Below are 27829 nucleotides of genomic sequence, written 5' to 3' on the forward strand. Positions count from 1 at the left end.
CTAAAATTGTTGGTAACAGCTGCAATAATGCCCTGAAAAACATTTGAGGAAATTAATTTTAATAGCAGATACTTTAATATTTTCTACTTTCTAAATATAATTTGTAATAGAAAAAAGCTGTTTAAAGTTTCTACTTTATTTTCATTTCAGGAAGGTATTATTTATTTGATCCTAATTGTAACATCAGCATTAATTTGAGCGGAAATGAAAGAATAACCCTTCAACTATTTTGCAGAAACTTCTTAATAGAAATACTTTTAATTCTTATTTTTTATAGTCTTTTAATCAGTGCCCAGGAGTGACGATGATCAATACAAAAACAAAAAGCAGCGCGAGGCATGCAGCTCCCACACGCGGCAGTAAATCCACAGTTGCTGAACTTGAGTTGATGTTGTGTGTGGTGAACACGGACCTCCCGGTGAGGTGAGGTGGGAGGAAGCTTGTTGCGCCTCTCTCTCCGCGGCTCGTGCGCAGAACCATGATGGACACAAGCTGGACGCTGTCTCTCTGCGGCGCGCGAGGACGAATGAATGAACCGGTTCGATTTTAGGAGAGTTTAAAAAAGAAGACGAAAGCTACTTTTCCCTTTTTAGACTTCATGTCAGACGAAGAAAAGAACATATATGATGAAATATAAGCCCAACCAGACCAGGACGTACGACGGAGAGGGTTTCAAGAGAAGAGCGGCGTGTTTGTGTTTTAGAAGCGAGAAGGAGGACGAGGTAAGGTGTGTGTGTGTGTGTGTGTGTGTGTGTGTGTGTGTGTGTGTGTGTGTGTGTGTGTGTGTGTGTGTGTGTGTGTGTGTGTGTGTTTGCGTTTAACTCGGTCTAATTTTGACCTAAAACTCTTGACAGTAGTCCCCATTGACAACCTTCGAGGTGCGTTCACGTGTCTGCGTTTACTTTACTTGGCTAGAGGGGACCCGCCCTATTAAACCACAGAGTCTGTGCATGCCCAGCAGCAGAATATTATTTTTTATTCCTCTCCAAGAAGAAATCCATACCGGTTGTATTTCAGGACAAACAAGACGTCGTCATGTCCTGGACTATTGTCAGTGACACTCGGGAATTTAAAAGATGACAAATTCATTTGAACAGGAGTACAAATTAAAACATGTTACCATTCTTTTGCTACATTATTAGTTATATCGTTTTTTATTCTATAACAGAAACATACATCTAATGCTTCCTCCAATAATATGGGAGTGTGTTGAATTAGGAGCTTTGAAGTGATCTGAAAGTGTGAGTTGGCTTGTTTACAGCCGCCATTTATTTGTTCATTTTTCAGGTGAGATGTTTAGAGAAGAATTACTTTTTACATAAAATGTACAGTAGGTGAAGGGTGGGTGTCGGTCGCTAAGACCTCATGTGATGTGTGTGTGTGAGAGGCGAGTGCCTGTTACACAGTGTGCTAAACACCAAGTTATCCACTGGCTGCAATTTATAGAAACAAGGTGCAGGCACTGGCTGTCCCAACAGATTTGCTTTCCAGCTCCTTGTGCTTGAACCCACTTCACTTTCTGTCGTATCTTTTTCCACCGTAGTTTGTATTGGTGAAAGCAGATAAAATAGTCTCAGTCATGTTCTGATTTCTTTTCATTCCCCTTTTCAGCCTATAGTCATTCAGGTCAAGCCAAACAGGATCAAACTACGATGCTGCCACCACCGTGTTTTTGCTGGAAAACTGTTTTCCTATTCTAAATATTAAGCTTAAGTGTGAACGGGTTCATGCAAAAAAAGCTGAATTTCAAATTAAGGCTTTTTTACAAACAAGCAGAAATGTTTATTTTTTGGGGAGTTTTTTCCGTATTTGCGTGTTTATTGTCAGATGAATAATAAGTGCTCCATTTTATTTCTTTTTTTGTATTTTTTTAAACTATACAAATGGTCAGTATGTGATCCTTGTTATGCTTTTCTGCCACTGAAAGATATTTGTGTTGGACTGTAAATCTCCAGTGGATCAGAACTCTCACTTTGGTGCCTGTCGGGGTCACTAACCTTCCCTGCTAAGCTCCTTGTTGTTTTCACAGGAAGCTGACTGCTGTTATTTTTTTTTCAAAGCTATGCAGTGGCGTGCGCCTACGTGTCTCACATGGTGTATGTGTAGAATTGCGCATGCATGTGTGGGTTATGTGTGTTTGTGTCAAATGTAATCAGCCGCATCTCTACTGTCCCCAGAGCTTTGCACAGAGTCTAATGGACATTAGGACTCAGGTGGGACTCAGTTCTGCGCTCGTCCTCTGCAGCTTTTAATTTTCCACTTGTGATCATTTAGCATGCAGCAAACCTCACCTGAGCATGACTCCGCTCAGGGCTGTTCTTGTCTAGATCCATTGTCTAGTCATTTTAATTGTTTTAAAACAATCTTTTTACCCAATCCAGGTAAACATGATGTCCATGTTTTTTGCAATTCCAATTATCCAACTGTGCCTCCAGCTAATAAAAAAAAGCTGTTGTTTACTCCTTGATTCAACACATTTGCATTGTTCCTTAGTGTAAATCAATGCCTTATGAGTCATAAAAAAACCCGCTATGATGCTCCTGTTCTGAGATGCAGATGTTTGCTGATGCAGAGGTGGGCTGAAAAGAGCAGGATTGCTCATTATTTTTAATGATATGCACACACCTTGCTTCTGATTGGCTAATAGAACGCGTTCAGCCATGTTGCAAAGTCACTATCACCAAGACACTCTCCCCTCTCTCTCCTCGCTGCAAATTTAAAAAAAAAGTCTCCCTGTGGGTGGGTGCGTGCCAAGATGGGTGAGGCCATGAATACAACTTCACAGTGTGACATAGATATGTAAGGATTTTCAAATTCTAGTGTTTCAGTGTCTATTTTCTATCAGAAGCTAACTCAGGAGATAAGTGTAGAAGACTGTTTTCATGTACAGCCTGCATGAAAAACTTATTGACATTATAATCAGAAATTATAATAAAACATTTTTTTAGTCAACTACACCTTTGAAGGTCTAGTGTTTCTTGAAGGATTGTATATCATGCACCAACTGTCTGGTTGGAGTTATAATCTTAGAAGTAAAGCAGCGTGTAATCTGTCATAATATTGCAAGATCTTGTGTAATCTATTTAATATTCAGGAGATTTGTTGGGAATGACTCTCAGCTACTTGAATATTAAATTTGAGCCCATTATCGCTAAAATTGACTTAATTATAGTAATTTATAGGGGTGTGTATTGGTGAAATTATGGCAATACAATGTATACAGTACAGAGGAGACGAGATATATATATATATATATATATATATATATATATATATATATATATATATATAGATAGATAGATAGATAGCAATTGGTCAGACGTTATTAGCGATTATTTTAGACTGAATTTATTATAGGAAAATTCAATAAACAGTCCAGACTGCCACTTTACGTGTTTAACATGAGGTATCTAAATGATAACAGAGGGTTTTACATTTCATTGGTGGAAACAAAATCTATTGCACACTGCTGCCAACTAGCAGTCGGCGTTTGAATCGCACCAAAAGAAAAGAAAATACACAAATGTTTGCATGTAAATTCTTCTAAAAATTAGAAACGCAACAATTGATTATCAATATAATATTGCAAGAAAAAATATGATATATTGCCATATTGATATTTTCGATACACAGCTTTTGAATATTGATATAATATCGCTGACAATAAAATCACAATACATATACTGCATTTTGTCAGTCATGCGAATTCTGTCCAGATTGGGATTAATGCTTCAGCCCTAAGCAGACTGCAGAAGGTTCAAAATGCTGCGGCCAGATTTTTAACCAACACCGACAGACGCATGCACATCACACCTATTCTCGCAGATTTACGCTGGCTCCCAGTCAATTTTAGGATTCATTTCAAGGTCTTGTTATATGCATAAAAGGCTTTGTATTGCCCATCCCCATCCTATCTGATGGACCTGCTGACTCCGTATGTTCCCACTCGTGCCCTTCGTTCAGCAGATCATCTGCTGCTTGTTGTCCCGATGATTCAGTACAAGTCATGGGGGGAGCATGCCTTCTTTCATGCAGCCCCAAAACTCTGGAACACTCTGGCCCTCCATGTGCATTTGGCTCCCTCTGTCAGCAGATTCAAGTCGGCCCTTAAAACACACTTCTTCAGTATTGCCTTCCCTCCGTGACACTTAACATGAAAATCCAGCACAGTTTTTTTTTCTTAATTTAGTTTTTACGATTCAATAGCTCACTTTTAACACCTTGCACCGTCTTGTAGCTTTTTTGGTTTTATTTGTGCCATTTCAAATGGTTTTTATCATTCGTCGCATTATTTGTATTTTCGATAGTGCTGTTAACTGTTCTCTTATTCTATTGTTTTTAGTAGGAATTTTTATCCTTGGTTATTTATGCTATGTTTTTATGTATTTTACCTGCTTTCATTGTGTTTTGTTAATTTGTTCAAGCATTTGGCTCTTTTATGTACAGCACTTTGGTTAGCTGCCATACTATTTTGAAATGGTGCTTTATTAAAAAATTGGTATGGTATGGTAAATTGAGGCATGGAGTTTTTGACAAATCAAACAGAGCTCTTCACTTATTTGGCCAATTGGGAAGGTTTTTATTGTTTAGATGCCCGCCCCCTTGGCGGACTGCACTTATTAGCAATAGTGAAAACAATTAAAGTGCACAAGCTGTTAAAAGTTCAAAATTTTCAGGTTTGCTGCATCATCATTCTGCTAAAAGAAAGATTCACTTATACTTTAGCTTTTTAAACAAACTAATTCCGACTGGTGCAGGTTTTTTTTTATGCCACGGGGTCCCCAGAGTGTTTGTTTGCAGGAACAGACCTGATCTACACCCACATGGATAAAAGCATTTCAACCAAAGCTGGTAAACAAACCATTAATTTGTTAAGATTTACCATATTGGATTAGTTAATGATTTAAAGTAATCAAATTTAGTACATTTCTGCAAATCAGATGCAAATATTGATGTTTAGTTTGCTGGCAAATCAGCCGTGCCTCGGATATCAGGTCTCTGTGAGAACTCAGACACTGTTCAGCGGTTTGAAACTTCAGCTGGGACAGCTGTGTTTTTACTAGGTGTTAAATGGCTGGTTTCAAATCAGCCACCACTCTTGAGGGAAGCATGAGAGCGTTTGCTATCTGTTGCTGGTAAAATGAGTTGGTCGCTTATGTTTGGTTTTCTCAAAGCAGGATTTCAAACAGCGCTCAGATGTGAACATTATGTGGGTCGCAGTGATGCCAGAGAGGGTGTTTAAGGTCAGATGACCACATCGGAGAGGCATCTAGCTGAAAAACATGTGAGACCAATCAGGGAATCTGTCAGTTATGTAGTGGAGCAGATTTTTTTTAGAGTTTTGTCAAAGTTTCTGTTGCCTCTCAGTTTCAATTACATTAAATGCAAGATGCAAAAGTGACCGATATTTAATCAAGGCTTTGATCATATAATAACAATCATGCCAATAAATCAAATACCCTGTTTTTATGTGCAACAAAATCTACATTTCCTTTTTCTCCATCACTTAGTGGTGAAGAGCTCCTGTACCTATGAGTCGCTGACTGTAAAGTAACAAGTATTTGATCATATTTAGCTTCAAATCACTGCCTTAAAACTTCATTTTAAGAATAAAATCTAAAATAATTAATCTTTTTCAAGGGACATCTGTGGGAAGGTGAAGTGGGGATTGAACCAGCAACCCTATGGTTGGCAGCCAGCCTCTCTTAATAAGAATATGTTGCTTTTGAACTAAATTGTAAAATACATAAATTAAGATTGCTGTAAATATCCTACCCAGAGGTGGAAAGTTACAAATTACATGTAGCGTTACTGTAATCGAGTAGCTTTTTTGCGTTTTTATATTTTTTAATTAGTTTTCAAAAGCTGTACTTTTACTTTTACTTGCGTATGGTTTTTTTTTTTAAAGATTTGTACTTCGCTACATTTTCAATCATATCCATTACTGAGTAAAAAAAAATTATTGGCTTAAAACAAAAAATATTGCGCATTGCAACGTCATAACAGAATGAGAGAAACCTGCTCGAGCACCGCGTCTCAGCCGTGGGAGAGGTGGGTGTACACGTTTCATGGATGATTGGAATGAAAAAAACTGATTTCAGTGATGAACGGTTAAATGAGTGATTGAACCCACAACCAAGGATGTACTCTAACTTTAAACATCAGCTGTTCTAAATAAGCATGAAGTTCAGAGAGGAACATAGGGTGGACACGAATAAAGGAGTATGTAGAGGTAAAGTAGGGCAGGGCCAATGTTCGCTGCTGTCATACGGTCCATGTGAAATGTTTGAATTTCATTTGATTTGCGTGACAGGTTAGAGCACAGTCTCATGCTAGAGGTTTGTCATTAAAACATTGAGATACCTCACATCTGATGGCATCTAAAAAGAATTATTTTGGTCAAAATAAAGAATTTTTAATTACATTTGAAACGTACAATCCTGGAAAAACCTCATCCAATAAATGTGCACATCCTGGTCTCACTGATTGGATCAAAATCCCTCCATCAAACTGTGTGTGTGTGTGTGTGTGTGTGTGCACACGCGCATATGAGTGTGTTGTGAGCTGGCATTGTGATTTTGTACTACTTAGATATAGCCATTCAGTAGATTTTATTTACAACACTTTTTGTTTTTACTTTTACTTGAGTAAAAATTTGTCAAGTACTTTTACTTAAGTAAAAAAAAAATCATCAAAGTATTGGTACTCGTACCTAAGTAGGACATTTTAGTACTCTTTCCACCTCTGATCCTACCAAAATAAAAGCGGGGTAAAGACATCCCCACCTAATAAACACAAGTTCTCCTCGGCAGGTTCTGTTGGTGAGCAGCAGTCGACATCCTGACCAATGGATTGTTCCAGGAGGAGGAGTGGAGCCCGACGAGGAGCCCTGTGGAGCAGCTGTTAGGGAGGTCTATGAAGAGGTGAGAGGTCATGGTTTTACCTTTTTACTAATGAACTCTTTAAATAAGAAAATGAATAACTTGTGGATTGCATTATTTTTTTATTTCTTTGGGGCAACAATAACATAATAATTTGATAAGACACTTAATTTCTTCCACAGCCTGCAAAATGAGATGAAGGTGTGATTTCTGTGAGGGTGATTCTCCCATATGTGATGCACATGTTTACACCAGGGGCCGTTTAAATGGGCTAAAATCATCAGCCAGAGTAAACTAAAAGTGTAATTAAAGAAAATAAAATGGGTAAAACCCCAGAACGATGCTGTAACTTACACAACAAAAGCCTTGTCTCTCCAAACGGGACTCTGCCATACAGCCAGAAGATAATTTATGCATCCACTGATTTAATTTCAGTGGTGTCCTCAGTGCTCATGTTTGTCGGCTAAATGTCAGCTAAATCCAAAAGAGGGTCAGAAATATTTGGCAGAGCTGTGTAAATGACCAGTTAATGAGTCCTGTGGTCCAGTACAGCGGACTGCTGGTTGGTGGCCAAAACGTTTGACAGCACTAGGAGCTGTGAACTTCTGCTGTGGGTCATATTGTGTGCTGACAGCCTTGAGAAACGGCTGTGACATTTGGAAAGGGTTTCAGGTTACCCAGGTCCTGGGCCCCACAGACCCAGCCTTCACCTGGAGACAGACAAACTGTCAGTTTTTAATAGCAGGAGAAAACAACAAAAACCTTTGTTCTGTGCTTGGTTGAAATCGCATACAACTCCAAAACTAAAATAAAAATTGAATCAATCCCCACAATTTATTCTGAAGCTGCTAAAATTTAAACATATTGTTAAAAAGCTATTTAAACTAACTGTGGATTTTCGTCTCAGGCTTTTAAAATGAAAGTTAAGCCTATTTTTGTTGCTCAGAAGATGTGAAATTGTCAAAAAAAAAAAATACTGGGGAAATGACTGAGTCATATGAATTCTCAGAATATTTTAATATGAATGACTGACTCAGAAAATCCTACAGTTCTTGATATGCTAAACAGGAAGTTTTTATTCAGGATAAGAAATCTGTGCTTCAGAAATAGGGACAAAGGTTCAATTAGCAAGATGTTTATATTAGGGATGGGAATTTAACACATTAATTATGATTATTTAATAAGAAAAAAATAACGTGTTAAAAATGTACCCCTTTGAGCCAGAGTTGTAATTCCCTGGCAAAAGTTTAGCATCACAATGTATGCCCTACATATCAACAAATATCATCAAGCTGCACATCTAGGAAAACAGCAGTCTGGGTTACAAGACTATATAAAACATTTGTGTGCTCCAAACACAACTACAGTTAAATGAGTCATGACAAATTGCCATTCATGAAGCAAAGAAAAAGCAAACTTGTTTACCTTTTTGTAGTTGGAAGAGAGCAGGCAGGCAGTACCTTTATCCAAATAAATTTTATTACAGCATACACGCAGCATTCATCTTGTAACCCTCAGCAAAACTTCCCCTAAACTCTACACTACACCTCCAAATATATATCAGTGCTCTGCTGCCACCTAGCGTTCAGTTCAGTACACAACATTTACAATGTTCCATATTCATTTACACTTAATCTATAACACATATATTAATATTTACTCATGCCAATAAATCTCACAATGGTTACCTTTATAATGAGACCAAAGTAGTCTAATAGACCTTGTGGTTACAGAAATATACTCATTAAAGTGTGGTTATGTCATCTGTGCCTCACTAACATTATTTTTTATTAGAAAATTTGTATGGGCACAAATTGGCTTGAACGATTAAAATGCGATTAATCAAGATTAATTAATTACAAAGCCTCTAATTAGATTAATTTTTTAAATCAACTTTCACCCCAATTTATATTATATTGCAACATGAGGTTTAGAATTAATGCTGACTTTAAACTGTTTCTTGCTCATTTTGCACCATTCAAATCTGTACGCATGTATCCAAACTTTTGCATCATGCTCATGGTAATTCCATGGCTTTTTCTCTGCAGACGCATGGCAGTCCTTGGTTGGTGCTGTGCCACAATCTGAAGTTATAAAACTTCTACAAGAACATGCATAAACATGACCTTTCTGTTCCTGTGCAGGCTGGTGTGAGGGGGAAACTGGGCCGATTACTTGGAATATTTGAGGTAAGTTTATCAGACTAAAGCAGCACGATAAAATTATCCCCAAAAAGAGTTAACAGTTAATGTACGACGAAAAAAGTGAACGTGTCTTAATTATTATTTTGTTTGCAGCACAATCAAGACAGAAAACACAGGACTTATGTTTACACCCTTATAGTGACAGAAACATTGGAGGACTGGGAGGATTCTGTCAACATCGGTATGGCTATTGTTTCCCCTTTTTGTCACATTATTATTACTTTTCATTGATTTGTGACCAAAGAATGAATTGTTTCTGCAATAAACACAGGAAGCATGACTGTAGAATCATTGGTTTAAATAATGATAAAAATAGTTTCAAACAACGGTACAAGGGGAAAAAAAATCATTCATTGATGTTTAATAGTTTGATGGCAAAAGTAATAAAGGTTTTTCTTTGTTAAAAATAATTGTCCACACATTTTTGACATCACTTTTTCCACAGACAGTTGCTAAGTTTGCAGGAATTTTGATCTTTTTTTCTGATTTTACTTCCTGTTCCAAACATTTTGGATGCCTTTAAGATTTATTAATCTATCTGCTCTTATTTAGACTTTGGTGACATTCTCGGTGTGGGAAGGTTTAAACCTGAGCCGGTTTGGCTGAAGTCTTCTCTAAACATCCAATTAAATCTGTGGCAGAATAGTTTAAAAAGACAGACGAGGGAATTTTAAACACAAGGGAGCCGTTTGCACCAGACATTATGGTAATTTAGGTGAGGAAAAGTGGTTGGTAGGGAATATTTTAAATGCTTTAAAGGTTTATTTGCTTCTTTTGTGATTTTAACAATATTATGTCAAAGTGCACTGTTGGGTTGTATTTTGTACCCTAAAAAATCTTTTGTTTTGTTTCCAAAGAGCTTTGGGTCCACCTAGTCCCATGAATTGTTTTCTTTATTTAGTTTACTGTATAATCATTCTCCCTCAGCCTGCTGTTTTACCTAAAATTAAAATATCTTTGTTTTGAAATTTGGCGTACACAAAACCGTCTGTTTAAGGTCACTGAACTTGTGGTGTTTATGAAACTTGACAGATGTTTGAGCAAGAAATCATACCTTACTAAGCCAGTTTTCTGAAAATTCTTCTGCTTGAGAAGTTTTTATCATTAAAATAGTGTAAAATAAAGAACTTTAATGGTTTGTTTAATAATCGTCTTCACCTGCATTGTTTAAAAAAGCTTCCATTATTCACAAGTAAGTATAAAAGTGTGTTTAATTAGGATTTATTCTAAGCTTTTATTTTGAAATTACTTGATATTTTAAAGCTAAAACTCCCCTCAGGATGGAGTAGCTCCTAACATAACGGATTTGTTGTGATCATTTACTCCTGTTGCCCACAGTGGGAGGAGAGGTGGGTTTTCCCTGACCAGTTGTTTTCCAGTGATCACTCACCACTGCCCCCTTGGTTGCCCCACACAAAAGGCTGAGCTGAAATCGTTCAATCATCGAGGCCATTTTTATTCTTTTTATTGCTAAAAAAAAAGCTTCTTTGGGTAAAATTTAGGAAAGAAGGTGAATCCACTTTCCTTTCACTGTCTCTGATCGGAATAACACCTGTTCATAAACATTCTTCTCTAAAGACGGACAAGGACACAGCGTGAGGTTAGCAATGGGTCATGACTTTTTTCCCTTTTTATACACTTACCCAGCTTCCTGGTGAAATGTTAAAGGTGTGGAACATTGAAAAAAAATCTTTTTTGAAATCTTATTTCTGATAATAATAAGTCACCCTTAAGTTTTCATGCAGGCTGAACATGAAAATAGTCTCCTGAGCATATCTCCTGCATTAGCTTCTGCTAGAAAATAGAACGTGAAACTCTAGATCAGGGGTCTTCAAGAAGATTTGTTCAAGGGCCAGATTGTTTTCCCTAGCAGAAACAGTGAGGGCCGGATGCTCTTCTTATATCATCGTCATCTTCCTCCGCTTATCCGGGTCCAGGTCGCGGGGGTAGCATCCCAACTAGGGAGCTCCAGACCGTCCTCTCCCCGGCCACCTCCACCAGCTCCTCCGGCAGGACCCCAAGGCGTTCCCGGACCAGATTGGAGATGTAACCTCTCCAACGTGTCCTGGGTCAACCCGGGGGCCTCCTGTCGGCAGGACATGCATGCCCGAAACACTTTCCCAGGGAGGCGTCCAGGAGGCATCCTGACCAGATGCCCAAACCACCTCAACTGACTCCTTTGGATCCGAAGGAGCAGCGGTTCTACTCCGAGTCCCTCCTGAATGTCCGAGCTCCTCACCCTATCTCTAAGGCTGATCCCGGCCACCCTACGGAGGAAACTCATTTCGGCCGCTTGTATCCACGATCTCGTTCTTTCGGTCATTACCCAAAGCTCATGACCATAGGTGAGGATTGGGACGTAGATCGACCGGTAAATCGAGAGCCTGGCTTTCTGGCTCAGCTCTCTCTTCACCACGACAGATCAGCTCAGCGTCTGCATCACTGCAGATGCCGAACCAACCCGCCTGTCGATCTCCCGATCCCTCCTACCCTCACTCATGAACAAGACCTGGAGATACTTAATTCAATTCAATTCAATTCAAGTTTATTTATATAGCGCCAAATCACGACAAGAGTCGTCTCAAGACACTTCACAAGGCACTTAAACTCCTCCACTTGAGGTAGGACCTCTCTCCCGACCCGGAGTTGGATAGCCACCCTTTTCCAGTCGAGAACCATGGTCTCAGATTTGGAGGTGCTGATCCTCATCCCAGCCGCTTCACACTCGGCCGTGAACCTACCCAGCAAGAGCTGAAGGTCAGAGCTGGATGAAGCTAGGAGGACCGCATCATCCGCAAAAAGCAGAAACGAGATTCTCCTGCCACCAAACTCGACATACTCCACACCACAGCTGCGCCTAGAAATTCTGTCCATAAAGGTAATGAACAGAACCGGTGACAAAGGGCAGCCCTGGCAGAGTCCAACCCTCACCAGGAACAGGTCCGACTTACTACCGGCTATGCGGACCAAACTCACGCTCCTCTGGTAAAGGGACTGAATGGCCCTTTACAGAAAGCCACCCACCCCATACTCCTGGAGCGTCCCCCACAGGGTGCCCCTGGGGACATGGTCATAAGCCTTCTCCAAATCCACAAAACACTTGTGGATTGGTTGGGCAAACTTCCATGCCCCCTCCATCACCCTTGCAAGGGGTATAGAGCTGGTCCACAGTTCCACGGCCAGGATGAAAACCACATTGCTCCTCCTCAATCTGAGATTCAACTATCCATCGGACCCTCCTCTCCAGTACCTTGGAGTAGACCTTTCCAGGGAGGCTGAGGAGTGTGATCACCCTATAATTGGAACACACCCTCAGGTCACCCTTCTTAAAGATGGGGACCACCACCCCAGTCTGCCACTCCACAGGAACTGCCCCCGATGGCCACGCAATGTTGCAGAGATGTGTCAACCACGACAGCCCTACAACATCCATAGCCTTGAGATACCCAGGACGAATCTTATCCGCCCCCGGGGCTCCACCTCTGTGTAGTTGTTTGACTACCTCAGCAACTTCTGCCTACGAGATTGGACACTCCATCCCCAGGTCTCCCGGCTCTGGTTCCTCCTCGGAATGCACGTAGGTGGGATTGAGGAGCTCCTCAAAGTATTCCTTCCACCGTCCGACTACAGCCCCAGTTGACGTCAGCAGCTCCCCATCCCCACTGTTGGATGCTGCTCTTCTTATATATATATATATATATATATGTATATATAATATGGATATGGATTTCTAGTGGCAAGACAGAAATAAAGGCAACAACACTCGCACATAGGGATATGTGGTCACTCTTTTGATTGTAGTTTTAGTTGTGTTGGAATCCCATTAAAAAGGTTTGCATGGTCTTGTAGCTAAGGTTCTGATTTTTTTTAGAGGGACAGCATGACAATGCTTATTGATATTTGGAGGCACTCAAGCCCAAAGAGTTGGGGGGCCGGGCAAAAAGGTGTGGCGGGCCGGATTTGGCCCGCATACCGCTAGTTGCAGACTGCTGCTCTAGGATTAGAAAAGCCTGACAGATGTGCATCTCACTGTCACTTAACATTCATGGACTCACCCATCTTAACTCATGATGGAAGGCTGCTGTTTTAGCTTCCAGGAAACAACAGAGAACAGCTAAACTAGCAGAAGCTAACATTAGCAATTTCACCACACAGCAGAAGTCCTCCAGGCTTGTGTTATTTGTGGAGATAAAACATCCACGTTGCAAGTCAGTGGTAGTCGCTCTGCTGTTATCCAATTCGAAGCGAAATGTCCAAATATCAGGTAATAAGAGGATGTGATGTGGCTCTTTGCAAGTTCCTGGAAATGATGCACCGGTATATATTTTCCATTGAGAACGACTTACAAGACATTCCTTCCTACTAGAGACCACTGCACATGTAGTGATTAACTGAGGGTTCCATTTTAATAAATAAAATTTTCTGACAATATGTGAAGATAAATTCATTTCTTCCAAAACATTTACTGCAAGAGAGATAGTTTTTTTTGTGTATTCCTACAGGAAGGAAGAGGAAATGGTTTAAGGTTGATGAAGCCATCAAGGTGCTGCAGACCCACAAGCCAGTCCACGCAGAGTACCTCCACAGACTCACAGACACCTGTAGTTCTACGCTGGGTCCTGCTAACAACGGCGACGCCCAGCAATCTCGAGTGATGGACAACAAAGTGCCTCACTACGTTGTTTGTTCCACACAAGACTCGGACCTGTTCGACAGATAGAGCCTGCAACAGGAGGGGTGCTGGGATCTCTGAAAAGGACTGATTGTATTTCCAATGTGGCTTTTCAAATGTACAATATCAACTTGTTGGAAATTAATAGAGAATTGCACAAAGTGCATTTTTCAGTTGTGAAATAACTGATCAAACATGTTTTCCCTTATAGCATCCAGCTGGGAACGGGTTCTCTTTGTGCTGCATATCGGATGTAAAGAATATTGGATAGGCAGGATTCACAGAGTGTCTGAAATTTCCTGGAGGTCGGTTCAGAGAAGTGTTGGCTTTTAAAGGAAGCTCTATTCCCACACCGACTTAGAGCCAAATAATGAAGAGGATTAGCCACAAGTGTGTGAATATTTTGGTACAGTTATGTGCTTTTTGTGAGTGTTAAGCTCATGTCACTCTTGATCATGGTGGGGGTTTGAGGGAGTTGGTTAAAGGTTTAAAGTCTGCTTTGATTAAACAAGTGCAACCCTCCAATCACAACTTAACAATAAACACTAACAAACAACAAGGTTCTTATTTCATGTAATTATATAGACACAATATTGTTGGAGTAAATGTCAAAATCTCAGATATGGTAAATGGCCTGTATTTGTATAGCACCTTCATAGGGTTCTACAAGCCCACCAAGGCGCTTCACAACACAATCAGTGATTCACCCATTCACACACACATTCACACACTGGTGGGGATGAGCTACAATGTAGCCACAGCTGCCCTGGGGCGCACTGACCGAAGCAAGGCTGCTGAGCGATGCTGCTGAGCACTGGCACCACCAGTCCCTCCAACCACCACCAGCAGGCAAGGCGGGTTTAAGTGTCTTGCCCAAGGACACAACAACAGCTTTCTCTTGTCGGAGCCGGGATTGAACTTGCAACCTTCTACTGGACAACCCGCTGTACCTCGAGCTACTGCTGTCCTTATGTAGTTAAATAGAAATCACACAAACGAATCCATTGATCTCAGTTCTTATGTGGAGGACGTTACTAAGATTTATTTTTATCAATTAGACATCAATTTGACAGATGTATTAGTTAAGGCATACCAAGTGACTTTTACAAACACTACAATAATTTAGTGAACACAACATTTACTAAGGAGTACACCATGCTGGAACATGCACTTTTTAGATTAATAAATCGTTTTAATTTGAATAATATTCATTTATTTTAAATTTTGTCCACATCACAGACAGAAAGCCGGCTAGTTCACATTTTTTAATATGAGAAAAACAATTAATGCAAAATGTTTGCCAACTATTGTTTGACCGTATTTTATAATTTCATTTCGCATGTATGACTGGAATATTTACTTCTCTGTATCATGTTGTGTATATAAATTGATATTTAAATAAAGTTGTTTGAATGTTTTCGTAGCATCCATCTGTTTTGATGTGACGTCATCAGAAGATGATAAACGCTTGTGAGTTTCGTTTTTCCGAGCGGACCATGAATCCAGTTGCTCAGCACCCCCTCCAATGACTCGCCCATCCGCTGCTGCTCCCTCATCCTGGTCAGGTGCTCGTTGTTCAGAGGCGTAAACTTGTCCCTAAGATTTGCTGTAGGGACAAACACAGTCGTGGCCATGCTCAGACGGATACTACAAATGGTAAACGTTTTTTCTGTTTTAAGTGAAATAGAATCGCTTTTGTTTTCGGAGCAGGGAAACAGGCCTATCTATGTTAGCTCTCATAGTGGGGGAACGTGTGTTTTGGTTCTTGGGTAGTTGCAGATGGGTGGAGCTCTTATTTTTATCTTATGAGATTGTTAGATTAGAAGATTTCCGCTTTCCCGTTAGGTCGTGGTGTAAATGTCAAGCGCTCTTTGCTGTCGATGACACAGCTAGCAAAAAGATGCTAACACGGCTCAGTTGACTGTTTCATGTTTATGTTGACAGGAATAAAAATAGGACATGTGAAATAACACGGCTAACATACACATTGTTACAGGGTTGGTCGAGTTAGAAACGACTAAATTAGCACGTTTTGTCAGTGAAACAGTTAGCTTTCCTTTTGGCTAAATCATGTAAGAACAGTATGTTAATTCATCGTTTGCATTACACGCTAATGCTATCTTTAGCTCCAGAGCTATGTATTGATAATTGCTGCATGAACAAAAATATGAATTTAAGACGATCGAATTTATTAATACCGTGTATGGTTGGGTTGAACAAATTCATGCATGTCACTGGAATTTCTTGTTGGCGTATTTTGCGTTAGCGATATTACATAGCCGGCGGGACTACATTAACCAGGATGCATCACTGACGTGCATGTCGCTTCCGTATGTACAGTCTATGGTCGCTTCCAACTATATTAGCGTAAAACCTGAATTATCTCGATCTAGTGACATATGACAGAGGGAAAGAATGTCTAGAAATAGAAAACACGCTAGAACAAATTATTTGAAGATAAGTTCAGTTAGTATTTGTCAAACTATTACTGATTATTAGTATTTTTATTTAAAATGTTACCAAAACGGCAATGTCTTGCATTTTTATTAAAGTTGAGCCTTTATGAAAACTTTAGTATTTAATGAAAAATTACGATTTTGATGTTTTTCCATTTAAAGCGCTTAGAATCTTTTAACATTGTTCCCGAGACATTCATAAACACATCTAACTGTACTACAAAGGAAGATAATAATTACGATATTTTTTATTATCTTATGAGCACCACCTATTTTGACGTTTACATTTGCTATTTCAGTTAGTTTTCAAAGCTTGGCTTAATAGTTTTACCAGATGGGAAACAAACTGAATCTCTACAATACATTTCTCAATAATGAATTAATTTGGTAAATCAGTCGATATGGCTTTGGTTAATAATCATTTTTATTGTGATAAGAACAGTGCTGCGCAGGTTTATGAGTGTTGTTGGTTTGACATGGGTCAAAGTGCGTTTCGGGATACACACATTGAATGTACCTTACAAGTATTTTTCAGCTGATGCACATTTTGACTTCATTTGTTAATTCATGTAAGTCCTTCACACGCTAAATCAGTACTTTTTTGGAACAGACCGCTTCTGAAACACCTCATGAATGTTTGTCTTTTAGATCGGTGAAAATCGACCTAAGTTTTGTTTAAATAACCTGTTGTCAAGGGTTGCACGGAAGACCATGACTCTTCTAAAATTTTAACTTCACCCAGAAACAGTAGATGTGAAAACAAGTCCATCTAAGCCTTCTTCATATCTTGCAGACTCCTGGGAAGGGAGGCTCCCAGAACGCCGAGTCAGAGCAGCCTAGCACGGACCTCAACCACGATCAAACACCAGATCATACATCAGAGGTGGCATGCATGGCTTATTTCTTAACCAACAGTGGGATTGAGGTTGTTGGGTCAGCTCTGACATGTTTTTGTTTGCAGGGCTTCATCTGTCCTCAGTGCATGAAGTCTCTCAACTCTGCAGAGGAGCTTTGTAAACACTATGAGTTGTTCCACGACACCGGAGACCTCCCTGCTCATGTGGCCCCCACTCGGTGAGGCTGGCGTTCATGTTTATGACACCATAAAACTGTCCCCACTGTGTTCGTTATAGAGCATGACTTTTACTTAGATCTTTATTCCTTCCTTTTAGTGAAGACCTCACTATGCTGCGGCAAGAGGTGCAGGACCTGCATGCTTCTCTCAAGGTATTTATCAACTACGGCTGCCGCGGAGTAGCTTGAATGTTTTTCAGACAACATTATTGTATGTTTTCCCTGATCAGGAGGAGCGGTGGTTCTCTGGAGAACTAAAGAAGGAACTAGACAAAGTGCAAGGACATTTGCAGCAGGTAAGTCCTTTAAAACATTTAACATGAAATGGATTTCCGGATTTAAAACCACTACTGTCTGTGTTCTTTTCTGCTGCTTTTTACAGAATGATGGACCGGTGAGCTCGGATGATTCAGGTAGGAAGCATCACAGCAGAAGAACACGTTCAGCACAAATCGTTAGCCGCTAACGCGTGTCACTTGTTCCCAGTTCTTGAAAGGAAGCTGGTTGAATCTGAGACGGAGAAGTTCAACATTAAACAGATGAAAGACCTGTTTGAGCAGAAGGCTGCCCAGCTGGCTACAGAGATAGTAGGTCAGTGTGGGATTGGGAAACTGGGAACACTGTTCCCATTGAGTTTTATGCATGTGGATGAGATGTTATGTATTTAGCACAATGCAAGTTCAACAAACAGCTCCTGTTTTATTTTTAAAAAAAATTTACTTTTTAAAAACGTCTTACATGATTTAAAAAAAATTGGGGATAAGAAATATGCTCTGATACTTAGTGTGTATGTTTCAGACCTGAAGTCTCGATACGATGAGGAGAAAAGCCTGAGGGAAGCTGCTGATCAGAGGCTTGCTAAGTTGAGTGAACATCTGCAAAAAGGGAAGCAGGAGAACGAGAGACTCCAAACAGAACTGGTACAAGTTGCTCTTTAGAGTTTACAGGACATTTTTCGCATAAATTCTTTAGGATCTAGTTTTTAGGAACCAGGTTAACGCTGTGCCTCCATGCTGCCCCCTAGCTGCAGCGGCCGGGAGTGGAGGATGTGGAGGTTCTGCAGAAGGAGCTGGTTCAGGTGCAAACTCTGATGGACCATACAACTCGTGAGAAGGAGGAGGAGTCCAAACGCCTCAGAAACCATTGTGCTGAGCTACAGGCTAACTACGCTACCTCAGAGGTTAGGAGACTCTCTTATAGAAAATACTTTCAGTTTTCCTCTATTGTTTGCCCAGTCTGACATCACTTCACCTTTCAGGATGGTGAAGTTATCTGTTTCTTTATCAGAAACAGCTATGAGGTCGTTTAGTTTTCTGTAGTTATATCCCTTTTGGAGTTGTTCTTTTATTAATTAAATCCTGATGAATAATTCAGTCTTGTTCCCTGGATCCTAGAGGAGAGGAGTATTTTTATCACCACGTAGCTTCAGGATGTAAATCTTTGTCTTCAAATGATCTTTAGAAGAACAACTTTCTGTTTTTTACACACAACAGAACCAGTTTTTCTGGATTTAGTAAAATTTCTTTTCTCACTGATGATTAACATGAAGGGTTAGTAGCTGGGACTGCGCTGTTTGTGGAAACAGCATCTTGTGGACGAGCTAAAATGTTGGAGTGGGTCATTTAGTAAAGCAAAAGAAAAAACACCACAGATGATCCAACGCTAGCAAACTAAATTGTATTTAACCCTTTTAATTTTAGACATATTGAGCTGAAACTGGGTGTTCGTAGGTGAATCTCATCCTTAACACACTCGGAGTGCTAACTGATAATTGTGCATATTATTAACATGATTTAATGAATTTTAAATAAACTTAATTTATCAACATTAGATGATTTTACTGTAGAGGATCTGCTACGACATGAACACTAGGCCTTTCATTTTTTTGTTTTTGATTTGTAAATAATCTGTTTCTGAAATTAGACAAAGAAGAAAGCCTCATTTTATTTTTTCATAATTGTCAGAGTGAAGTTGTCTTTGCCATGTTGTTCTTTCAGCCCCTCTCCTGCAGTTTGTTGTCTCCTTACTTACCTTTGTCCTTGTGTCCTCCCCCTCCTCCTGCTTCTCTCACACTTCTACTTTCTCTCTGCAACACTCAAAATATTCAAGATTCAAAAACTGGACGTAAAACATCTCCATTCTAATTCATCCCACAATTAAATCAGAATCTTTTCAGATGTTCCGTTTTGAAAATGTGTGTAACTTATTTTTTGTGCGTTTTTGTGAACGTGCGGTCTTTTCACAATATTTTTTTACAGTTTTAACTCCATTTTCTGAATAAATATTTGTAGAATTGGTCTAAATGACGTGTTTGCGGGTTTGCAGAAGACAATCTCCCAACTCAAAGCAGAGCTGGAAAAAGGTCCACAGGAAGTGGCCGTCTACACACAACAGATCCACCAGCTGCAGAGCAATCTGAATAACCTGCAGCAACAATGTCAGGTAACACACACACACACACACACACACACACACACACACACACACTGTGACATCTCAAGCACGTAGCAGATTTGCCTTTACTGCAGCAGCATCTCAGGCTTCTTTTGTTGCTCAGCTTCACAATTCCTCGCTGTCATTGGTCATCTCTGGCAACAGCTGCTTGTTGATAAATATTATGGTCAGCACTATTATTAAACCAGCAGGGGGGGGGGGGTGCTGCGCCGCCTCCTCTGTCAGTCACAGTGAAACACAATCGCAGCCAGGTACAGGAAACGGGGAGCGCAGAGTCATAGATGCCTCCCTGATTAGACTCCAGCTCTGGATCTCCAGTGTCGTTATGATGCAGCTGCTTATCTCTCGACAGTAGGAAAACGACTGACAGATTGAATGAATGAGAAGAATAAAGCATCTCTGAAGAAGCGTGTTAAAGTGGAGGGCAGGTATCGTGAGCAGCTGGCTGTGTCATTAACAGCACGTTACTGTTTTATCACCCTGCTGCCTGTAAAAGCTCAGACCAGCTCTGCGTGTCCTGTTGGGATCTGTGCTGTCGGAGTGATGCTTATTCCTGACTGTTGACGGCTGAGTGTTCTTTTCCATCGGTGGCTTCCCATGGCTCATCGCAGCTGTTTTAAATGACAAAAGACAGATGATTAATGTCTCGTCAAATGCCACATTTTCTCATCTTCCACCCATTTAACCCCGGTTGATCTCAAGCCCTCTCTTCTCCCAGAGTCTGTGTGAAAAGCTCGTGTGTAAAGAGAAGGAATATCAAGATCTGCAGGAGCGTCTGGGAGCTGAGAAAGCTGCAAAGAAGGGAGTCCAAGATAGCCTGAGGGAGAGGGAGTCTGAGGTTCAGGAGCTCCAGGCCCGGGCCACGGGGACAGAAACCTCTCTTCAGAAGGCCCAGACTGAGCTCACAGAGAGGACTGAGGAGGTGGCCAAGCTGAAGAATGAGATCAGTGAGCTGGAGGTGAAGAACGCTGAGCTGAAGGTGGAGAGGAAACAACTGGAACAGCAGAGGGAAGAAAAGGAAAGCCAAGGTGCTCAGCAGCAGACGGAGATCGGTCAGGTGAGGACGGTCACCTGCTGAGACACACACACACACACACACACACACACACACACACACACACACACACACACACACACACACACACACACACACACACATGATACGAGTGTAAAGATCAGTTTGATGCTGTCTCCCTTTTTTTTACCCGCTCTTTCAGCTGCACACCAAACTCCTGGAAGCAGAGAGGCAGGTGGGCGAGCTGCAGGGTCGTCTGAAGGAGCAGAGGCAGCTGTCAGGAGAGAAACTGAAGGATCGAGAGCAGCAAGCAGCAGACCTGCAGCTTAGACTTTCCCGTGCTGAAGAACAAGTCAGAATTAACATTCACTCCTAACACCTGCAACGGATTTAATGTCATAGAAAAGATGTTGTATACATGATTTGTGTTTTTGTTTGAAGCATTTTAGGTATTTTAAAGCACAGAGGGCTCAGCAAAGGCCAGGATTTAGATTTTCATGCTCAGATTTTATAACCTTAACAGCATGAAATTACAAAAAGCCTAAACTTTTGTTCGGATTTCATTTTTATTATTATCAGCAGAAGAAATGTTATTCTGGGTGTTTGAAAATAAAATAAATCTGCCATCTTTTTAGATCATAAGTAAAAATGTCTATTGCAGCAATCTAAAATGATGCTGGTGTTTTTTTTCCTCAGCTGAAGGAGAGCTCCAGTAAGAACACAGACCTGCAGCACCAGCTGGAGAAAGCCAAGCAGCAGCACCAGGAGCTGCAGGCACTGCAGCAAAACACCAACGGGAAACTCCGGGAGGCACAGGTAGCCTCTTCACTCCATCTTCTGAGCTGCTTCCTCTCCACCCCGGTGATTGTTGGGACAGATGTCAATGTGGTTTTGATGTGCGCTTTAGAACGACCTGGAGCAGGTGTTGCGTCAGATCGGCGATAAAGACCAGAAGATCCAGAACCTGGAAGCTCTGCTTCAGAAGAGTAAGGATATTGTGAGTCAGCTGGAAGTTGAGAGAGAGGACTTATGTGCCAAAATCCAGGCTGGGGAGGGAGAATCGGCTGTCCTTAACCAGCTCAAAGAGAAGAACCATGCACTGCAGGAACAGGTGGATGCGCGCACACACACTCTCTGCCCCGTCGTTTACTAAACCTGATGCTGATGACTAAACTCATTCCGAAAGTCCAGTAAAGCTTCTGGTTTTTCTTCTTATGAAACTTTTAAAGGTGACACAGTTGACTGACAAGCTGAAGAACCAATCAGAAAGCAACAAACAAGCCCAGGACAACCTCCACAAGCAGGTCCAGGAGCAGAAGACTCTGCTGCGTTCAGCTCAGGACCGAGCTCAGACCCTGGAGACGTCGGTCACTGAGCTCACCGCCCAGCTCACAGACACCAAGGAGAAGGCTTCCCAGCTGGACGCACAGGTAGTTTTACTGGTTCTAATGGGTCTGTTCAACTACAGTTTGCCATGCTGCACATTTTACTGTTCTAAAAATGCTTTGTTGGTGTGTTTTTCTTCAGTTGAAGGCCAAAACCGAGTTGCTGCTGTCTGCAGAAGCAGCCAAGGCTGCTCAGAAGGCCAACCTGGAGAACACCCTGGAGGCTGCTCAGCACGCGCTGCAGGACAAACAGCAGGTCCACCTTCTCCTGTGGTGCCACTAACGTTGACTCGATCTGATCTGCTGGATTATTTATTTATTTATTTATTTACTTTTTGTAGGAACTGAATAAAGTCCAGAAGAAGGTTGAAGAGAAAGTCCAACGGCTCAAAGAGCGACAGGAACAGTGCACGCTGTTGGAAACCAACCTGAAGGAATGTAAAGACAAACTGCTGGCCTCAGATCAGCGAGTTGAGCAGCTGGAGGGGCTCAGTAAGGTTTGTGTTGATGAGGAGCATCCCTGGTCCAGGTTTTACTGCAGTTGGTGTGATTGAATTGTGTAATGTGCTTTTATTCTAATCTGACAGAAACTGGAGTCCCAGGTAGCGGAGGTTCAAAGCACACGGGATCAGGTTCAGCAGGAGGTTCAGAACCTCCAGAAGGAAAACTCGGACGTCAAACGGAAAGCCAAGGAGCTGCAGCGCTCCCTGGAAACTGAGAAGGAAGGGTGAGACATATTTCATTCAAGATGCAAGCATGTGTTTTTGTAGCCTCTAACAGAACACGGTTGTTTCCTTTTCTAAGAGCTAAGAGTCTACAAGAGGAATTAAAGAAAACGGCTGCTGGTTTGAGCGACGTTCAGCAGCAGCTGGAGCGCCGTGAGCAGGAGATGGCTGCTCTGAAGGTGAATCTGGACAAGGTGACCCAGGAAGGAGCGACTCGGAAGGCAGACCTGGACAGGAAAACTCAGAGCCTGATGACGGAGCTGCAAAAAGCTCAACAGGAGAAGGAAGCTCGGGGGAAGGAGCTCGCTGCTGCACAGGAGAGATTAGAACAGGCAAATAAAGCCCTGAAGGAGAGTCGGACTCAGCTGGAGAACCACAAGGCAGTGACGGAGGAGAAGGTGGTTTTTTTCAGTCTGTATCAGTTTGTTCACTCAAACAGGTCGTCACTGAGAGATTTATTCTGATTCAACCTGCAGGAAAAGTCCAGTGAGAAGACTAAACAAGAGCTTTTAAAAAGTAAGGAGTCCATCACTAAAGACTTGAAGGTATCTCAGGAGCAGCTGGAGCAGATGAGAGAGGTAACCCTCTAAAGCAAACCATACATTTTATTATTATTTGTATTATCGCCTTCATAGTTTGTTTTGAATGTCAGGCAGAGAAGAAGTTGAAAGTGCAGCTGGCGTCTCTGGACCAGCAGCTTTCAAAGACCCGAGAGACGCTGAAGGAAAAAGAGACAGAGTTGGAGAAAACGAGTGTCCAGCTCAGGACGGTTCAGGGGTCCCTAGAAGAGGAGGCTAAGAAGCTTAGGGGCCGAGTGACGGAGCTACAGGAAGTCAGTGTGAAGAAAGTAAGAAGCATTGTCTAGTTCATATCAAGATGTGAGTGTTTAAAGCATTTAGAGATGAATGAATTTATTCATATGTTCATGATTTTGTGACTCCAGGCAGAAGAGGAGAGCAAACTGAAGGCTCTGGTGTTGGAGCTAAGCCAGGAGGTGGAATCCGGGAAGAGCCGGACAGCCGAGCTGCAGAAGACATTAGAGCAAAATCAGGAAACTTTTACCAAACTTCAGTCTGACTTCTACGGCAAAGAGTCTGAGGTTTCAGCTCTGCGTCAAGACCTCAAGGTGCAACAAAAATGCAGTTTCATCATCCTAATCTGAACCTGGATTAACTAGTCATGCTGAGTGGTTTATTTTTGTTTTGGGACTGCAGACTTCAGAGGACAAACTGAATCTGGCCCAGGAGGAGCTGGTTGCTAATCGGACCCATCAGACCGCTTTGGAGGCTCAGATCCAGGAGCTGAAAGTGGGCCGCAGCTCGTTGGAACAAGAGGTCTCCAAACGAGGTCAGAAGCTGCAACAGCAGGAGCAAACTGTGAAAGAGCTGCAGAAGCAAGAGGTAGGGGGAAGGATACCTTGAGCTGTTAAAAATGCACAATTATCTTAATTTGGCTGCAGAGGAATTTACTAAAGTGTGCTTAAACGTTCAGAGTCAGGTTAAGGAGGAACTGAGGAAGGAGAGGAGCAAAGTGGAGGAGCTGAACAAAGCCAAGAGTGTGCTGGAAAAAAATAATACGAAACTAGCTTCAGAGTTTAAAACGCTTGCAGAGAAGAGCGAGAAGGTGAGGGGGAGGCATTACTTCCTCCCAAAATAATACATTGTGTCTATAAACATCCAAATCTATGTCGTAAAAAACTAAAATCAGCACCTATTTGATCTGTAGGAGCTGGGCGAGCTGCAGGAAGCCAAACAGCTGCTGATCCAGCAGAAACTGGAGCTGCAGGGTCAGGTGGAGTCGGCACAGGGAGCCCTCAAGCAGGAGCAGAAGGAGCACCAGACCACCAGGGACAGCAGGAGCAAGAGGGAGGAGCAGCTCCACGCCAAAACAAAGGAAGTCCAGGATCAGCTGGTAGGCCGCCTACGGAAAACACCTGTCGCTCGTTCACTTCCTGCCTGTTTGTGATTGGATCGATTCCTCCCATTGTAGTTGGCAGAGAAGCGAAGCAGAGAAGAGCTGGTGAAGCAGAGCGAAGAGGCCGAAGCTAAGCTGAGCGTTCAGGTGACGGCTCTGAATGAAAACATGGCCACGATGAAGAGGGAATGGCAGAGCAGCCAGCGGAGGGTGGGCGAACTGGAGAAGCAGACGGATGAGCTGAGAGGAGAAATCGCTGTGCTGGAGGCGACGGTCCAGAACAACCAGGACGAGCGACGGGCTCTCCTGGAGAGGTGGGTGGATGCTGCTGCCGCTGCTCTGGCGATGAGTGAGTGAGTGAGTTATGATCCTGTTATTTGTATCACCTCCTCGAGCTGCTGAAAACGGCCATGTGGATGATTTTAAATGTTAACTAATGGACTTTTAACACAAAGTCCATGTTTTATTTAAAAAGGTGGTTCTATAATCAGGCTTCCTGCAGAGGTGATGACAGAGGAGAAAAACGGCACAAAGTGAGCCTCTGCTGTGTGCTCCAGGTGTGTAAAAGGTGAAGGTGAGATCGAGAAGCTGCAGGCCAAAGTGGTGGATCTCAGGAGGAAGCTGGACGACACGACGGCAGCCATGCAGGAGCTGGGCAGGGAGAACCAGTCGCTCCAGATCAAACAGTGTCAGAGTCTGACCAGGAAGTGGGCCGAGGACCACGAGGTGCAGAACTGCATGGCCTGTGGGAAAGGCTTCACCGTCACGGTCAGGAAGGTGAGGCACTTTTAAAAACCTGAAAACGTGTAGCGCCTCCTCTGATTTGTTCACTAACATCCCAGCTTGTGCTCCCCAGCACCACTGTCGACACTGCGGTAACATTTTCTGCGCCGAGTGCTCATCGAGGAACGCCTTGACGCCATCGTCCAAGAAGCCAGTACGGGTGTGTGAGACATGTTTCGAGGAGCTCCAAGGCTGATTTTATAAAAATAGAGAAAAAAAATTCACTCATCTCATCACCTTAACTCCCTCTCCTTTAACTCCTATTCCAATAAGCAGAAAAGGGCATGTTAATGTGCACTAGAAGGAGAAACCAAGTGGTCCCCCTGGGCTCTGGTGTTTATCGCTGAGGGGATTCCTGACATGGGAGCAGTTGGGATTGTCTGTTTCTGTTTTTGTGCCTTTTGCTACTCCTGTGGACTGCCAGAGAGCGAACACCGAGATAACCAATCATCTCTTTGCATCCGTCATTAGCAGATGGTATTATATGTTTGCACAAGTTCATAACAGAACTTGTGCCCTGCAAAGGTGAAAGCAAGTAACTTTATTAAAATTTGTACAAAGCGCTTTGTTTGTTAATCCGAAACTAGAAGTGAAATCTGTTTTTTTGCGCACACCTTTTGAGATCAACGCCAAATTCTATGTAAATGTTGTGACTCTGACTTGCTAAAGTATATTTGTTCGAATGGAAGGTGTTTAATTATCATGAAATGTTCGGTCTGATTTTTATGTAAAACAAGGAGGTTATTTTTTATGTTTTAAGTTTAGAGCAGTGGAGAATTTAAAACGAACACAAGAACAGCCCTAAAGAAAACCATCCATCATCCCATTCACCAGCTGTTTTCTGTACAAGCTAAACGAGTTACTGCCTTGTTCCCTTTGTGTGGCAGACGGTTTTTCTTTTGTCTGTTTCTTTTTTTTGTGTGTGTGCAGAAATTCATTTATTCGGTCTGTTTCATGACCAAAGAATGTATGCAGCTCAACTCCCGCTGAGGTGAAAGTTCAGAGTTTGTCACATTTCAGTATTTAAATTTTGCCTGAACGTTTAAGCGTTTTAGTCACAGGTTGGGATGTTTTTATCTCCAGAAACGACACGTGTGGTGATCAGTTTTTATGTGTGAAGGCGTTCTTTTTCTGTGTTTTCTACAAATCGTGGTGCTTTTTAGCCATTGAAGGGATCTGCATGTTGAGTTTACAGTCTACCTGTTGAAGCCGTGTGTGTGTGTGTGCATGTGTGTGAACGTTAGCTCAGAGGACTTTGTTGCTGCTTTCAGGTACTGCGGTTACTTTCAGAGTTTTTGTCCAGATGTAAACACTGTAAGAGTAGTTTCCTGCTTTGTTTAATTTATATGTGTGGACAGAAAATGAGACGAACTCTTGTGCAATAGTCTGCAGACTGGAGCGGGTGGGAACACTGTAAGCCAGACTATGCACACTGTTCTGCAGCTTGTTTCAGATGTCATGCATTTAGCGCTTTGTGTTCGTTCCCTCATCACTGAAGAATGTCCATTTCACTTTTAATTTCTCAAAAAAAAAAAAAAAGACACACCCGTTTGTTTTTTTAGCTGAATTGGTTCCTTCTACCTCAGGTTGGCAGAGAAAAAGCACTACTTTAAAATTTTAGACGCCACAAATGTACATTACTGTTCAAAGCTCTCCAGCCGTCACTCATTTTCTTCATCTGTGGTTCTTCAGGGTTTTTTTTTTTGGACTTAGAGTTAAAAGCACCAGCCCTACTTGACCTTCCTCCAAACATCTCTATCCTACAGAGACGCTGCTGATGTCCTGATGCTGCAGCTGGATCAGCTTTATGATGCTGGCACACACACGTCCAAACTTGACAAATGGGGTCTTTACATGTTTTGTTTTAGTTAAATCTGAAAAATACCAAAAGATTTTGACCTAAATGAGGATTTTAGCTTCATTAGGATCCGTTAAATGATAATGAAGCTTGAGAAAACCTGAAGAAATATTGATCCCAAATAAAAAGTGACCGGAGACTTTTGCACGGGGCTGTACCCTTGCCTCTATCAGATTTAGGCTTTCTGACTGATCTCTGAATTGTAGATAAATGATTTGCACCTTATCTTCTTCTGGTCTCGTCTGTGTGCAAGACGCCAACTTTTTACTCGCTTCAGCATTTCCAGCTCTTTAATACTAAACGCCGTCAGATCTATCTTTGTAAATGTTTGTAACGGGAGAGATAAATTGCATATTTGTGGCCGTAGAAACGTGTCAACAGTGTAACTGTGTTTGGATTTATCAGTGT

At 41.8% G+C, this 27829-nt stretch overlaps 2 protein-coding genes across 2 annotated transcripts; both read left to right on the forward strand.

The window, feature by feature from the left end:
- The first annotated feature begins 395 nt into the window (after positions 1 to 395).
- nudt4a (nudix (nucleoside diphosphate linked moiety X)-type motif 4a) lies at positions 396 to 14316 on the forward strand. Its single transcript, XM_015964783.3, has 5 exons — positions 396 to 722; positions 6813 to 6923; positions 9026 to 9070; positions 9179 to 9266; positions 13588 to 14316. Exons 1-5 carry the CDS (start codon positions 624 to 626, stop codon positions 13803 to 13805), a joined length of 561 nt encoding a protein of 186 aa, XP_015820269.3. The 5' UTR covers positions 396 to 623; the 3' UTR covers positions 13806 to 14316.
- Positions 14317 to 15249: 933 nt separating this feature from the next.
- eea1 (early endosome antigen 1) lies at positions 15250 to 26458 on the forward strand. Its single transcript, XM_015964780.3, has 28 exons — positions 15250 to 15413; positions 17007 to 17096; positions 17175 to 17287; positions 17386 to 17440; positions 17518 to 17583; positions 17670 to 17700; positions 17774 to 17878; positions 18086 to 18207; positions 18312 to 18467; positions 19613 to 19729; positions 20460 to 20798; positions 20959 to 21108; positions 21453 to 21572; positions 21664 to 21867; positions 21986 to 22186; positions 22284 to 22397; positions 22483 to 22638; positions 22729 to 22868; positions 22946 to 23264; positions 23343 to 23444; positions 23519 to 23713; positions 23810 to 23992; positions 24081 to 24266; positions 24358 to 24489; positions 24592 to 24777; positions 24856 to 25094; positions 25338 to 25557; positions 25637 to 26458. Exons 1-28 carry the CDS (start codon positions 15390 to 15392, stop codon positions 25757 to 25759), a joined length of 4188 nt encoding a protein of 1395 aa, XP_015820266.3. The 5' UTR covers positions 15250 to 15389; the 3' UTR covers positions 25760 to 26458.
- Positions 26459 to 27829: the final 1371 nt, after the last annotated feature.

This window comes from Nothobranchius furzeri, chromosome 4 (genome assembly GCF_043380555.1).
Source record: "Nothobranchius furzeri strain GRZ-AD chromosome 4, NfurGRZ-RIMD1, whole genome shotgun sequence".
In the NCBI taxonomy this organism is placed as follows: Eukaryota; Metazoa; Chordata; class Actinopteri; order Cyprinodontiformes; family Nothobranchiidae; genus Nothobranchius; species Nothobranchius furzeri.